At 48.8% G+C, this 14,672-nt stretch overlaps 5 protein-coding genes across 5 annotated transcripts; 4 read left to right on the top strand and 1 right to left on the bottom strand.

Annotated features, from left to right (window-relative positions):
* Positions 1 to 1,092: 1,092 nt before the first annotated feature.
* On the top strand, positions 1,093 to 2,961 carry N7457_001552 (uncharacterized protein; the record flags this gene model as incomplete). The annotated part of the gene is made up of 1 exon (XM_057172598.1): positions 1,093 to 2,961. The coding sequence occupies one exon, from the start codon at positions 1,093 to 1,095 to the stop codon at positions 2,959 to 2,961; it is 1,869 nt and encodes a 622-aa protein (XP_057036501.1).
* A 229-nt stretch (positions 2,962 to 3,190) lies between these two features.
* On the bottom strand, positions 3,191 to 4,746 carry N7457_001551 (uncharacterized protein; the record flags this gene model as incomplete). Its single annotated transcript, XM_057172597.1, has 4 exons — positions 3,191 to 3,889; positions 3,943 to 4,045; positions 4,104 to 4,576; positions 4,657 to 4,746. The coding sequence occupies 4 exons, from the start codon at positions 4,744 to 4,746 to the stop codon at positions 3,191 to 3,193; spliced, it is 1,365 nt and encodes a 454-aa protein (XP_057036500.1).
* A 1,134-nt stretch (positions 4,747 to 5,880) lies between these two features.
* Positions 5,881 to 8,410, top strand: N7457_001550 (acetyl/propionyl/methylcrotonyl-CoA carboxylase subunit alpha; the record flags this gene model as incomplete). The annotated part of the gene is made up of 5 exons (XM_057172596.1): positions 5,881 to 6,029; positions 6,086 to 6,284; positions 6,347 to 6,444; positions 6,501 to 8,127; positions 8,360 to 8,410. 5 exons carry the CDS (start codon positions 5,881 to 5,883, stop codon positions 8,408 to 8,410), a joined length of 2,124 nt encoding a protein of 707 aa, XP_057036499.1.
* Positions 8,411 to 9,603: 1,193 nt separating this feature from the next.
* On the top strand, positions 9,604 to 10,915 carry N7457_001549 (uncharacterized protein; the record flags this gene model as incomplete). Its single annotated transcript, XM_057172595.1, has 4 exons — positions 9,604 to 10,048; positions 10,108 to 10,177; positions 10,233 to 10,658; positions 10,735 to 10,915. The coding sequence occupies 4 exons, from the start codon at positions 9,604 to 9,606 to the stop codon at positions 10,913 to 10,915; spliced, it is 1,122 nt and encodes a 373-aa protein (XP_057036498.1).
* Positions 10,916 to 12,396: 1,481 nt separating this feature from the next.
* On the top strand, positions 12,397 to 12,657 carry N7457_001548 (uncharacterized protein; the record flags this gene model as incomplete). Its single annotated transcript, XM_057172594.1, has 1 exon — positions 12,397 to 12,657. One exon carries the CDS (start codon positions 12,397 to 12,399, stop codon positions 12,655 to 12,657), a length of 261 nt encoding a protein of 86 aa, XP_057036497.1.
* Positions 12,658 to 14,672: the final 2,015 nt, after the last annotated feature.

Here is a 14,672-nt window from a genome sequence, read left to right as displayed (position 1 = left end):
ACCCTCTCAAATCAAAACTACTGGCAATCGTCTGAATGCCAACAATATCATCAACATCAACATCATCAATATCCACAACATCAATATCAATATCAGGATCAACATCAACGTCAGACCAAACCAAACCAAACATCAAAACACAAAAACATCGAAAAACAAAAAACAACAACCAATCCACCATTCAATATGGAATCTCGAAAACAAAAAGCCGAATGTCAATGGAGGAAAACCAAGGGAAAATCAAAGGAAACTGGAATCACTTTTGTACGAGGCACTCTTTCCAGCTGATTGTATTTATCCCACAGGGTTTTCCTTCAGCTGGTTTTAACGAGGCCTCGGATTGATGTTGGAGGAAACGGACTTTGAGATATCATTTTTGTATTGCACATTGAACGGACAAAGGTTGCCGGATAGTTCGAGAGAGGGCATGGCACCTCTCTTTCGGGCTGTTCGGACAACGATACAAGGGCTTAGTTAGTTGCTGGATGGTTCGGGGGAGGGCATGGCACCTCTCTTCTGGATTGTCTGGTGACGCAAATCAATTTAATTACCACACAAATATGGCTATGAGGACTTACTAAGTAGATAAAGCAGCCGACTTAGTGCCGCTTTCTTACGGGTATAATCTACTAGGAAACTAATGCATGTTGGCCCCCAAATGGCAGCCATCAAGGAGTCATATTGAAGCAACTAAGCTCCTGATGTATTCTTAACTCGACTAACAATCTCGATAACATAATAGTTCGGGCTCGTTCACATCGAATTCTCGAATACCTCCATGCCTGCGTAGGACAATATCTTGTTCTGGTTGGAGAGTCTTTGGTTTTTCATACAGTCAAATTCTATGCCCAGCCTAAAATCTAGTAGTATAGCAGCTCAACAAGACTGATGCGTAGAATAAGGTAATTTGAGAGTATGAGATCCTACAAAATACGCCTAATTTTGCGCTGGCCAGGAATCCCCCGTCGTAGTTCGATCCTTCCTTGTTATGGCCCCTACTGTTGCCTGTTTGGTGCCTGAACGATCTGCAAAGTTGTCATCTCAACAGAACAATCCCTCCGACCACATCATCCGTTCTTCAACATTCTCATCATGAATAACAAACATAACACTCATGAAATGGACGACTCGCTCTTACTCGTTCTATTGACCAAGTTGAGCAACCTGGATCGGAATAAGCTCATCAAGCATATTCAACCTCCAGCCAGCGACTTCCAAGTCGACACATGGTATCCCAACGATTTGCTGCCCTCACTTGCTCCCCAGGGCCAATACAGAGATAGCCAAGCCAACCTTTATGCCATCGCGATCCATCTGTATCGTACAGGTCGCTCCTTTTTTGTTGTTGCTGACAGTCTCACCAAACGTCAACTGCAAGGCACTGCAGTTCGCGGCGAGAGTGATGCTATCTCGGTGGTTCTCATGGCCGTCCGGCCGTCTGCACGGGATGGCGAGGTTCGTGTCATTGCTAAGCGCTCAGCTATGACTCGGGATGAGAACGTCAATTTACTTCAAACTGCCAGATCATTTGAGATTTCCCACAAGTTTCTTGCCGACCGGTTGCAGTGTATCTCCCTGATATATTCGGACTTTGGGCTACAACTGCATGATCCAGACCGTGGGATCTTTGCCAGAGATACACCGCGAATGCTGGGGCACGAGCAACTGTCTATCACTTTTGAGAGTGAACTTGGGCCAAATATCCCGCTTCCCGCCGAGCTGGTGCACGAGATTTCCTCCCTGGCAAACGTCACCAGGTCCCAGAGCCCAGTGTTATTGCCAGCTGGCTCAAACTTCACACCTTATCGACCGTACATACACATCTTTCTCACATTCCGTACGAGTGAGGAGCAAATCCGAGGGATGCAGCGCGCATTACAACAATGGATGAGAATTGAGTATCAGGTACAGGAGGAGAAGAGACAACAGGAAAGGAAAAGCAAGGGAGTGAGAGATGCAGAGTATTACGATACCGATTATAACCCCAGTTGTGTGGCCTTTCTAGTCGAGCCAATCGTATCCCTCATCCCATGGAACTACAGCCGTGTCCCATCTCGGCGTGACGTGCTACGTATGCGCGCAGCGACAGCTGAGCATCCCACCAGAGTGACCGAGCTCCCGGAGACACGCGCACGACCAGTGGACCTTCTTCTGGAACCGCTGAAGGACGGAGAAGTTGCAGCTGCCGCACTTGCCACTGTCTATCCTGCCCCATGCGGTCTCATCGTCACCCAAAATACACTGAGCAACTTGGTGGAAGAAGTGGGCCTCCATAACAAGACTGAAAAGTTTTCTGAGTTTTCCGATGATCTACGTCACAACCAAATCATTGATTCCGATAAACTAGAGATATTACCATCCGTTGAGATTATGTCTTCGTACGATGATCCATTCTATTCCAATCCACCACCATGGCAACCAGTCGACCGCAGCATGAATTCTATCTCTTTGTTTTACATGACCAACAGACTTACGAAACAAGAAGATCGTGCACTGCATGACGAAATCCGAACCATGAATGATCTAGAACATCATAGTTGGAGCAGAAAGGTCATTAGCCCTGTGCCATGGAAGCCTGATCAGGACAATGCGGATGACGCTGGTTTGGACTACATGTGGGAAATTGTGGAAACTGTTCCGGAGAGCAATCATGTCCAACTGCCGTATTTCTTTGCTGATGAGCAGTCTGGCATGGATCAGACAATCATTGTGATGGAAAAGGATTATTTCTTTGCTCGTGACGATGACAAAAAGGCACAAGAGCTCCTCAGGGATGTGCCTGAGCCTGAATTTCGTGGCCTACGCTATGCTAGAATCAAAGGTCGAGATGCACACACAATATTCGCAAACCTGAGCCTCTGCAATATGGAGATGGAAGATTTTGACCTTGAGGGGGAAGGAGTCATCAAGCTGCCTAGGGCTGGCTGGCCTGGACATGGTGTCCTCTTCGAACAGTGGTAATTGGAGAATTCCCATATGAGCAATAACCATACGTTCCACAACAACACAGACGCAGCTTAGGCCGGTGATGTTGTACCGAGCGAATTGTATGATGTCCATTAGTGAATCTCTAGGATCCTGCAATGAAAGCTTAGGAAATTCATGAACCCATATCAATACATTGCTTCTTGAGAAAGGTGCCATCCTTTTTAAATGTACTATCAGAATCGGGAGCTCAAACTTGCTCAGATCACATTTTGCGATAAAGCTCCGAAATACCTGCACATCCGAGCCAATCCAGAAACACCTCATTGAGTCCTTGTCGCAGAAGTTCATCCCCCATGTGGTAACTTTCCATTCTCATCCATGCTGTAGTTCCCATCGTACTCTGGAGAGATTTCCCTTGGCTCCATGTCTCAATAGATCTCTGAAGGTCCATCCAATAAGGACTGTTTGGCTGCCAACATCGCTCCTGATCTGCGGCTGAGGCAAGTCTCTCAAATTCCGGTAGAGACTGAATAGTCTCCCAGATCCGAGGCGCATCATAGTATGCTACCCTACCATACTTCTGCAGTATTTGTTGTGTATACTCAGGGTCAACCATTTGTCGGGACGTTCGCCGCAAATAATCAATTTGCCGCTCTATAAGGTCGTTTATGTCCTCTGTAGTGCGCGAAGGATCGTCCTTTCTCTCCATTCTGTCGAGATAATGGGTAAGCTCATCTCTCAATTTTCGGAGCCGGTATTGTGTCCATTCAGGATAGAGTGTGTTGGTATCCGCGTAAGGCCGAACATTGGTAATATAACTGGAATCATAGACATTGGGCATCTTAGCCCGGTAGGAAGTGATGGTTGATATGCGCTCTTTGACACCTTTCGCCCGAGCTGCTAGATGGCAGACTTCGCCGCCTTGGAGCATCACTGCATGGCCCATCTGGGGGCCTTCCACCTGTGCAGGGGTTAATGAGAATGGATCATTAGTAGTCTAATGGTGGTACTCACCTTTTGTGCCTCCCCATTCCCCTTTTTGATGTATGTCTCGCCTCCGATCATACCCTCTGTTTCGCTCAGCATCAATACGCAAACATAAGGATATGAGTCATAACTTTGATCGAATTAGCCCCAAGAGCGGCACAAAAAGGGAAATGTGAGGATAAACGTACTGCCATGGTATTATAGCACTGGCGTCTTTCAGTGGGTCGTAAGCTTGTTCTTCGGGAGTCAACTCAACCTTTTCTAACGTTGGTTCGATCCTCAGATTGCGGGACATTTCCGATATGGTATTGCCTTGCACTTGAATGTTGGTGTGTGCTATTTCCGTCGGCATCACCACCTCTAAAGGTACACCGACTGCTTCGGATACGATTTTCAATGTTTCGGGGTGTGTCCAAAGGTCATGGACAAACTTTGAATGCTTAGCCGCATCTCGTAGGACCAAAGTTCCAGGGAAGGGTGAGGTAGCGCATTTTTCGACAACGTTCCTTTGGAATAAGGCTCTTCGATAAGCTCTTACGCCTTCAGCTGACAACAGTGGAAATGGGACTGTTCCTGCAATGGGCGAGGCGGTTGGGCTTGGGTTCAAGAGGAGATCATCCATTGTGAACTTCTTCAGAGGTGGGGTATAGTTAAGATGTACCTGTTGTTTGCGAGCTTAGATATAGAGGCTTGAGATACGCTCAGAAAGGCAGTGGGGAGGGCTAAATGATGTACACATACTCTTGGGTTGAATGTTTCTTCGTGATCCAGACTTTTGGATGGTCCTTTGAACCATTGCTTGAGCAAATTGAAAGGATTTATCAAAGGCATAGTTTGTTGAATAGGTGGAATTGTAGTACTATGTTGAAACCCTTAGGTTTATGATAATCAAGAGTCGTCGTTGGGCTGGGTGGGAGAAAGGCATGAATCAGAAATACCGCTCTTTATTATCAATGCGCCTGGGGCTATATTTTCTCGGCGTATAGTAACTTATTCGGCTATGCTCCGAGCCAGATCCGTGATGCCTATCCAGGAAGGCCTGTCCGGGGCATTTCAGCGCACATCCATGTTCTGGGATCACATATCCATTTTTAGAACTTTCAAACTTATGTGCCAGCGTCAGATACCAATGAAATTGATCTGGCGAGTTGTAGTTCTGTGTATACCGCAAAATAATTGTGGGATAGATACGTCCTCATTTTCGATATATCCAGTCCGTACCCGTGGTACCCGTGGACCGCTCCTCGTATCTCCCGAAATGCAACCAAGACACTGATCACTTCATTGGATTGTGCTTCCAATCAGAAGGTGCTTCGACCTCATTCGCAAGGGCTGGAGTTCACCTTTCATGACTGACAGACTGGGAAGCCCACCTACCTGAATATCCATGTAAGTAAGTACCTATTAGGGCCTGTTATTGTCCTGAGTACGTGGGCAAGATAGCAGAAAAGGTGCTGATTGGGTAACCTTTGCCAGAAGAAGAGATTGCAGCAGACTTGACTGCTAACTATGCCAAAGAAGAAGCGAAAATAAAATGTATCTTGCCTTCGAGATCTTGACCATCCTCACCAGTGCCGGGCTTCCCAAGACGGCATCACCCGTCACACTGGGGGTTTTCCCCAACAATCACCTAGATTCCCGTCTGTCACCCGTTGTAGCAAGCAGAGATAGATCTGGTGACACTCTCTAGTCTACCGAGCACTGGAAATAGGTAACGCTGGCCACAGTGGAGACCGCCTCGTAGGAAGGCACATTCCATTTCCTTACCCCAAAGCGGCTGATTATGTCATCCTCGGCTTTCCCCGCAATCTCGCTTTGCGTCGGCTCACAGCTTCTCCAAGCCCTGGGAGCTTTTTCCCATTCTTTCTTTTATCCCTTCGATAGACCTCGATCATGGTAATTTTTTGATTTACTCTACTCTCTGTGAAAACCGCGCTGCAGCTGTATAGGCTGCCTTCTACCGTCATGACCCTCTCATCCCTTCTCCGCATTACTCCCCGCTTAACCCCGACCGCGGCCCGCAGAACATCGCGCGCTATATCCTCCGCCACTAACTCAAACACAACCAAGTCATTGGACTCAATTCTTATTGCTAATCGCGGTGAAATCGCTCTGTATGTCAATAACTGGTATAATATTGGAATCCGTGGTGCTAATTTTGCCTTGTTAGACGAGTTGGACGCACTGCTGCGGAGCGTGGGATCCGCGTGACAACACTCTACACCGACCCAGACAGTCGATCACAGCATGCCTTGAGCTCGCCCTTTGCTTTCAACTTGGGGTCGGTGTCGGCGTATCTTGATGGTGACCGGATTATTGAGATTGCCAAGAAGGAAGGATGTCAAGCTATACACCCTGGTTACGGCTTTGTAAGTTGACGGTCAAAATGCAATACACTGAGTGGAATGCTGACTCGCAATCTGATACTCAGTTGAGTGAGAACTCTGCATTCGCGCAGAAATGTACCGAGGCCGGGCTGGTCTTCATTGGTCCGCCGTATAAAGCCATTGAGGATATGGGCGATAAGAGGTACGTTTGTTACTTGATTCTCGGGCTCACCATGCTTACTCGATCCATTTGAACAGTCGTTCGAAAGAGATTATGACAGCTGCGGGTGTACCATGTGTACCAGGCTATCACGGACAGAATCAAGATCCTGCTTTCCTCGAGGAGCAGGCAGATAAGATCACATACCCGGTACTTATTAAAGCCATCAAAGGAGGTGGTGGAAAGGGCATGCGTATTGCCAACTCTAAGGCGGTCTTCCAGGCTCAGCTCGAGTCAGCGAAGTCAGAATCCATGAATTCATTTGGAGATGACAATGTGCTGGTGGAAAAATATATCACTACGCCGCGGCACATTGAAGTCCAGGTGTTTGCAGACAAGCATGGCAACTCTGTGGCACTGGGAGAGCGAGACTGCAGCATTCAGCGGAGACACCAGAAAATTCTAGAGGAATCTCCTGCCCCTCATCTCCCCGATGTAACCAGAAAGGACCTTTGGGCGAAGGCCAGAGCTGCTGCCGAGGCTGTTGGCTATGAAGGTGCTGGTACCGTGGAGTTCATCTTCGATAATGATACAGGGGACTTTTACTTCATGGAGATGAACACTCGTCTCCAGGTCGAACACCCTGTGACTGAGATGGTCACCGGACAGGATCTTGTTCACTGGCAGATTCTGGTGGCCGAGGGAGCCAAACTGCCTCTCACACAAGAGGAAGTCGAAGAGCGAATCGCTCAGAGCGGACATGGCATTGAGGCCCGTATCTACGCTGAGAACCCAGCACAGGGATTCATCCCTGACTCGGGGCGTCTACTTCACGTGCGGACACCGGCCACGTCCGAAGATATCCGCATTGATGCAGGATTTGTGGAAGGGGACGACGTCTCCGCACATTACGATCCCATGATCTCCAAGCTTATTGTGCGCGGTGCAGACCGCGAGGAAGCTCTTCGAAAGCTGGCTGCTGCCCTGGAAGAGTATGAGGTTGCAGGACCCGTGACTAACATTGAGTTCCTGAAAACCATCTGCAAGAGCCCGGATTTCATTGCTGGCGAGGTAGAGACTGGCTACATTGAGAAGCACCGCGAAGAACTGTTCAGTCCGAAGATCATTGAGGAGGAGGTGTTGGCGCAGGTTGCATTGGCCTGTCTCCATCGCGACTCTGTTTCCGGAGCGCGCGCTTCGGCAGGGGTTGCAGGCACAACCATTGGGTTCAACCCTAGTTACCAAGAGCGACAGCTGTCATTCACCGAGAGTACGGGGCCAGGGTCTACCGATGGCTCTACGTTCAATGTACGGGTACAACAGACGGCCGATGATACATTCAATGTGGAAGTCGGCGGACGGGTCTTTGAGCAGGTAGTGAGCCGCATGGAGGCTGCGTCGCAGGTTGTCACCTCCTTCTTCGCGCACACGCGACTAGATACGACCGTGATCCGAGACGAGGATACTATTATCGCATTCCAACGCGGAACTCAATATCGACTCACCGTTCCTCGCGCCAAATGGATGGAGAAAGCACTTGGGCTGAAGGATGTGGCAAATAGCGTTCTGGCGCCGATGCCGTGTAAGATTCTCCGAGTGGAGGTACAGGCGGGAGACGAAGTGGAGAAAGACCAGCCGCTGGTTGTGATTGAGAGCATGAAGATGGAGACGGTGATCCGCAGTCCACAACGCGGGACCATCGCGCGGGTGGTGCATCAAAAAGGAGTAAGTCACGCGCCCTTCCCCCTGACTTTGTTCTAGAATTCCCGAACCCCGTGACTCTCTTTTCTTTTTGTTGGTGATTTTGGGCTTTTGACGGCCCCTGGACACCTGTCTGGACCGTTCTTTTCTTTTCTTTTTCTTTGCGGAGAGATAAGAAAAAGCCCCCTTTCACTGGAATTTTCCAGGCTCTGCAGGTGAGAGATTCGAGAACAATTCACTAACATCGGGCTTGCAGGATCAATGCAAAAGCGGAACACCGCTGGTCGAATTCGCCGAGTCCGAATAATATGCCATTCACGTTATTTAGAAGCACGGAATTCTCGTATGGGTGGCAAGATGTCTCACTCGGGGGGAATCCTTTCGTGGTTCTCGACCAGCTTCCAAGTAAGATTGGAAGTATACCCGATTCATGGTGGGACTGGGGGTTTAAGAACACTGTCACGCGAAAGAAAAAAAAAATAGTTCTCCAATAGCAAGGCTTTGAGATAACGCGCCAACGTTCAATAAAGTACGGAGTACTACAGAGGTACTTCGGAGTACTTAGTAAAACCCGGCTTCCATACGGAGTAGCTAGGTACCTCCGTAGTCAATTAGTCCATCGCGACTGTGGAGCGAACAAAACCGGGTCTCGGGTAGACCCCCCACACCTCCGATCCACCATTTACCCCAGACTCGGCCCTGAAAGGAGAAGCTGTTGATTCCCGGACAACCGTGTGATATTTGATAGTGTGTGTGTACCTCCTCACCGAGTATTGCATTAGATGTGGCAAACAGGTATGCACTGAAACTGCATGACACCAAAGTGACTGACTTGGGCGAATCAGTGCCAGCGGCAAATGCGTGAAGTGTAGAAAATGACTGGTCTTTTTGGCAAAGATCCCAGAAATAAAGTAAATCGTCGGAGGTACAGGGTACTCCGGGCTTGCATTGGGTTTAGGAGTCTGTGCAGGGGTGCAGCTGGGGCATAGAGCTTGACCCCTATATCAAATGTCCCGTGGATTGAGGGAGATACCTATATCTGCCAGGGAGAATAACCAGATCAATACCAACCAAGCTCACCGGGTGAATTGCGCTTCAAAGGCGAAAACGCAAAGCGACACGAAGTATATGATACCGCGTCACTGGTACACGCCGATCGATCTGACATCACCGCTTTGCCTCCATGTGGATAATCCGTTTTTTTAAAAGCAGCTCAATTCAGAAATCAGGTAAATAAAAGCCATTCCTGGAAGATCAAGCTCCAATTAAACGCCCCACGTCAGCTGTCCATTGGTCTCTTTTCACCGCAACTGTCGCATTCCCCAGCTCCTTGGCTTCGGTGCGAAAATAAAAGCTCTCCGACCTTTGTCCTCTCCTGGAACAACCTTCCCTCCCTTCTTGCCTATATCAATTGCTTCCCAGTCCTCTCCTCCTGATCACACCTCATTGCGTCCGTGTCCATCTCCACCAGCTCCAGTATCTGAAGCTGTACTATTCGCAATGTTCAAGCCTACAGTCGCACGAAATGCCATCAGGGCTCTAAACACCACTCGCCTTGCATTCGCAGCGGCCGCTCGCCCAGCTACAGGTTTTACCCGACCACTCTCATACACTGCCTCGCTCAGCAAGAAAAAGAGCGATGGCTCTTCTAAGGACCCTATAGTTACTGCTACAACCAAGGCACCCGAGGGCGCCTCTGGTGAGCACGAAGGCCAATTCGCTCGCACTGATCAAAGTGTTCATATCGAATATCCTCCCGACCACGAGATGCCCGCTCAGCCCGTGGCCCAGGGTCGTGGTGGCATGCATTTCAAGCGTACTTTGGCCCAATTCTCGCTCGAGAGGAAGGTCAGCATAGTAACCGGAGGTGCTCGTGGATTGGGTCTCGTTATGGGACAAGGTCTTGTCGCATCTGGCTCTGATTTGGCCATCATTGATCTCAACAGTAAGTTTCTACCATTGCAATTAATCAATAGAGATGACCGACACTAATGCCTATCGCAGAGGACGAAGCCGAGTCTGCAGCTGCCTCGTTGATCGAACAATTCCGCAAAGAGAACCCCGGCCTGGAGGAGTAGGTCCACACCCGTTGTCATGTCCAACTCACCGCAGAGGCTAACCTGCACTAGCATGCCCAATGTCACAGCCCACTATGCCGATGTCGCCAACCCCGAATCCGTGAATAAGGCGATGGCCGAAGTCCTGGGTAAGCATGGCCAGATCGATAACCTGGTCACCTCGGCTGGCTTTACCGAGAACTTCGATGCCATCAATTATCCTTTCGATCGTATGCAGAAGCTGTGGGGCGTCAACGTTGACGGAACCTATCTCTTTGCCACGAGCGTGGCCAAGCACCTGATGGAGCGCAAGGCTCCCGGTAGCATCGTTATGATCGGTTCCATGTCTGGCGCTATTGTCAACGTGCCCCAGCCCCAGGCTCCGTATAACGCTGCTAAAGCAGCTGTCCGTCACCTCGCAGCTTCGCTCGCCGTCGAGTGGGCTGGTCATGATATCCGTGTCAACTGCATTAGCCCCGGCTACATGCTTACCGCGCTGTGAGTGACCCCATGCATTATGCAATACACACTTTGGTATCAAGAATTCCTGCTGACATGTGTCCTCGCTGTTCAGAACCCGCAAGATCCTTGACGAGAACCCCCAACTCCGCGATCAGTGGACCTCCCTCATCCCTGCCGGCAAGATGGGCACACCAGAAGATCTCATGGGCGCCGTGACCTTCCTACTCAGCGACGCTTCCAAGTACATCACGGGAGCGGATCTCCGCGTTGATGGTGGCTATACCGTGACCTAAATACCAAATCCACGCAATGTTTGTCTATTCTCTTTGATGTTTTCTCGTTGCATAATCTACGGGTTTTTTTCACGGATGCGATTGCACTATAGACCGGGTTGATTTAGGGGCATGATTGGGTTGCAGGATAATTTAGCCACTCTTGTTTTGTGGATTGTTTTGTGTTCTTTTCTTATTCGCATCTTGTTGAGCTCATCGATTCTTTTCAAACGGCATTCTTGATTCATCCCGAGCCCGCGTGAGCTTGGGATATGCCTTACGGCCGTCGAGCGCAGATAGAATCGGAGAGGATTATTATGTATCTTCGATTCAAAAGTTCATTGATTATTTCTCACTTGCATAGATGTGATTCCATGCAATATAACGAATAATGAGATCACTTTGCGACAATAATGACAGCTCCCCAAATTCTTACGTCTCTGACAGGGGAAACAAGGCTATATCTTCAAAATCTGCCCCTTACTTACGGAGTACATGTGTTCTTTATAATACCCCTGAGGCTTGCCCAGAAGAACAGATATCATCTACCTAGGTAGGTAGGTTATCCACCCGCGACACCCCCTTGCGGAATGAAACAAGATATTCGGTTATGAACATGACGAATATTCATCGACGCATCTGATTTACCTACATTCCTGACTACCCCTGATCTGAAGACATGGACCTGGAAATCCCCAGCGCGGGATGGCTTCCGATCTCCCCGTGGCTTGCGTATGTTTGGTTTTTGAACGCGACTATGTATGTGTTTCAGCAAACTTGGCGTTGAGGTAGTTTGTCGTATCTGATCTCCATCGGAATGCACGATCGGACAGCCAGTGTCCACGACGGTGTCCATGTTATTCAGATCATTTCATGAAACGTCTTAATATCAAGACGGGATTACCATTGAGTGGGGAAATGGTGATTTGTGCATATTCAGGGAAATATATAATTCTCGAATAAAACGACATGCGTTAATGTGAATGGCAGCGAAGGCGCGGGGAAAGCTAGATTTATAGAAAACACCTCTTTATATAACCTTCCCTGCTCTGTATTTCAATCTTCTATCGAAGGATTGCCCAACAAAACCAAGCCTGCCAACTTCAAACTCTACACCATGACAAGCACCGCCAACCCACCAATTCGATTACCATCCTTCAACATTTCAGACAGGTCACAGGTCCCCGGCCAACTCAAACCACCCAACCTCCTCGACCGTTAAAGGTTCCCGGAACCGAGCCACGACCTGACCGTGAGGTGGTCAACAAGCTTAAAATCTCCCGCCAAGGCACCGTCTGGTTCACACCACAGTGTATTCCTCGATAAGGCTGGGCTGTCACAGCTGGCACTCTAATTACGAACCTACCATGTATCAAGCTGCCGCAACGACATGAGCATGTCCGCGTGCTTCGGGAGAAAGGACAGCGTCTGGGGATACGGGCTTCAATGGGAATATCCTTCCGAGCGGGTCGGCGGAACTCACTAGTCCTGCGAACCCTTCGATGACCGATCTCATGGCCGGTGCCGGAGAAGCTTTTGATAAAGAAACAGAACTTAAGTCCCTCGCCAAAATGATCGTCTCCGATTTGAAGACCCACATCAGCAACTTTTCAAGCGGTCCAAAGGCGTGCGATGGTCAAGGTCAGATTCGAGAGGGCAATATTCAAGTCTCTGAGCCTCGTAAAGAAGCAATTTCAATAGTCTGCACGGCGACGGAAAGGACAGTTGCCTACTCTCAGCCTGGGTCCCGGCATGGTCACTGAATTCGCAAAAGGGCCCCGAGCGAAGACCTGTTGTCTCAAATGCAGGTAGGCATTGGAATTCCACTTATCCTGGAGACCGAACTCATGGGTGAGAATTTGAAGAGCAAAATGTGCCGCACTGAGACCTTCATATCGGCGTTGTAACTCTATAGGCCGAATCTGCGACAGCTATGAGCTCATGAGCTTTGCTGTCCGCAATCTTGCCGAGACAGAAGGGCAGGAGGCCATTGCACCCACATGGTCAAATTATGGAAACTCAATTGGGCCTCAGATTATGTGGTCGAATATAATCACCACAAGTGATTTCTCTTACCGAGACCACAGCGCATGAGATTTCTGAATGTTTCGATTCCTCGCTAGGGCGTCGATGATGGGGGAGGCCCTTGAGGGTGGGAGCAATGTATGTGGAAATAGGAGGTACGAGGTGCAATTGCAGGGAGGGAAGGCGACTTCTCTGCGCCCGCGAGGATGCCAGGTTTGGGCCCTTTATGAGATGACTTTCTTTATATTTTCTTTCGTCTCGCTTGTCATCGCCGGCTCGTGTGTCGCCCTATCTTTCAGGTTGAAAGTCCTCGAGGACCCATGGGAATACCCTCATGGACTCCGCGAGGACTAATCGACAGGGTGAATTTGCATACTGGGGATGCACCATCATTAGTTATCGTCAAAGTTGCTTTCTGACGCTATTGCGCATAGCAGCATGTATTTCAGGCGGGCTAGATAGGTTTAATAAGATTATCATCATCTTTTCGCTCTCCATAACAGCCATTATCGATACATCACGCACAAAATGCGCTGTGCCCCGGGCAAATTGGTCCATGACCCATAGCTAGCAAAATTTAATCCATCGCAAATTTTGCAAACTCCGCTTTCGGTCGTTATATCGAGCGTGGGTGAGGTTGCGCACGTAGCGTGTCGTGTCGTGTGATCTTAATCCTCACGCGATAGTGCTTTCAAGATGGGAATCCTTACAAGCTAGAGACAGGCTCTAAAGTTGCTCAAAGGTGTCCAGCCGCTCAATGCCTATCGTTCCCCAGTCATGCTCAGTATCCAGTTACTGATTTATTGGAGGAGAATGGAGATAATATCGTGACCCAACGTCACGATATCTATCAAGATCTGTATCTTTATCCTGCTGATCATGCGGAGGTGTTTTATCAGGTTCAAATTCTTTTGTTGTGTGCTATTTCATGCTATCACCATCCATATAGGCTTGGCTTTGTCATGCAGGACTCGATAGCTCCCCATGTATATCACGTACCTGATAGGTATACCCGGTTGATCTTGGTGTCACGCGGGACGGTCCGCCCTAACCTTAGATAGTTCTAAATCCAACCTGGGAACCTCGGAACCTTGGAAGCCCCCAACGCTCCCAATAAATCATTAAGCATACCCGGTGGAGCTACACACCATCGTAAAGTCTTGTGCCGGGGTATCCGTCGATCATGAAGTGCTTTTTAAGGAAACATCACCGGACAGATATACCTTTAAATCCATATACGAAATGTGCCTTTATGCAAGGACTGCTTTAGGCCATGTACATCTCACTAGTAGGTACGGAGTACTCCGTCCTGCATTCTATTTTGTGCAATGCAACCCAAAGCTCTTTCGACGTGTCAAGACTCAAGGCTCATCCTTGCTTGCAGACTGCTAAGCCTGCTGACACGAGGTGCTTTCCGTTCTTTCGATATTAGTATTACTACGATGCAACAATGCGCATGATTGCTTACCTCGGTTGCAATATCTCGCAGATCTCATCACTAACGCTGTGTCCAAATTTTGCAGCTAAATAATGTCTGGGGAAGCGGGGAACTTAACGGATGGCATGTGACAATTCCTTTCGGCTGGGATGCTCTGCTGACTGAAATACGAGTTATATCTTCACGGGTAGGTATATACGACGAGTACGACTTAACCAATCCGTGGGCACCGCAACGGCAACCTTCTAGGAATAAAGACGTTTATGGTTAATTTAGAGCTAACCACAGCTACAGCGAGTTGCGACGTGGTCTACG

The sequence above is a fragment of the Penicillium paradoxum genome (assembly GCF_028828445.1).
Source record: "Penicillium paradoxum strain IBT 22861 chromosome Unknown utg000002l_segment0_segment0, whole genome shotgun sequence".
Taxonomy (NCBI): domain Eukaryota; kingdom Fungi; phylum Ascomycota; class Eurotiomycetes; order Eurotiales; family Aspergillaceae; genus Penicillium; species Penicillium paradoxum.
The sequence above is the reverse complement of the archived record's forward strand: the minus strand, read 5'-3'. Positions and strand labels throughout refer to the sequence as shown.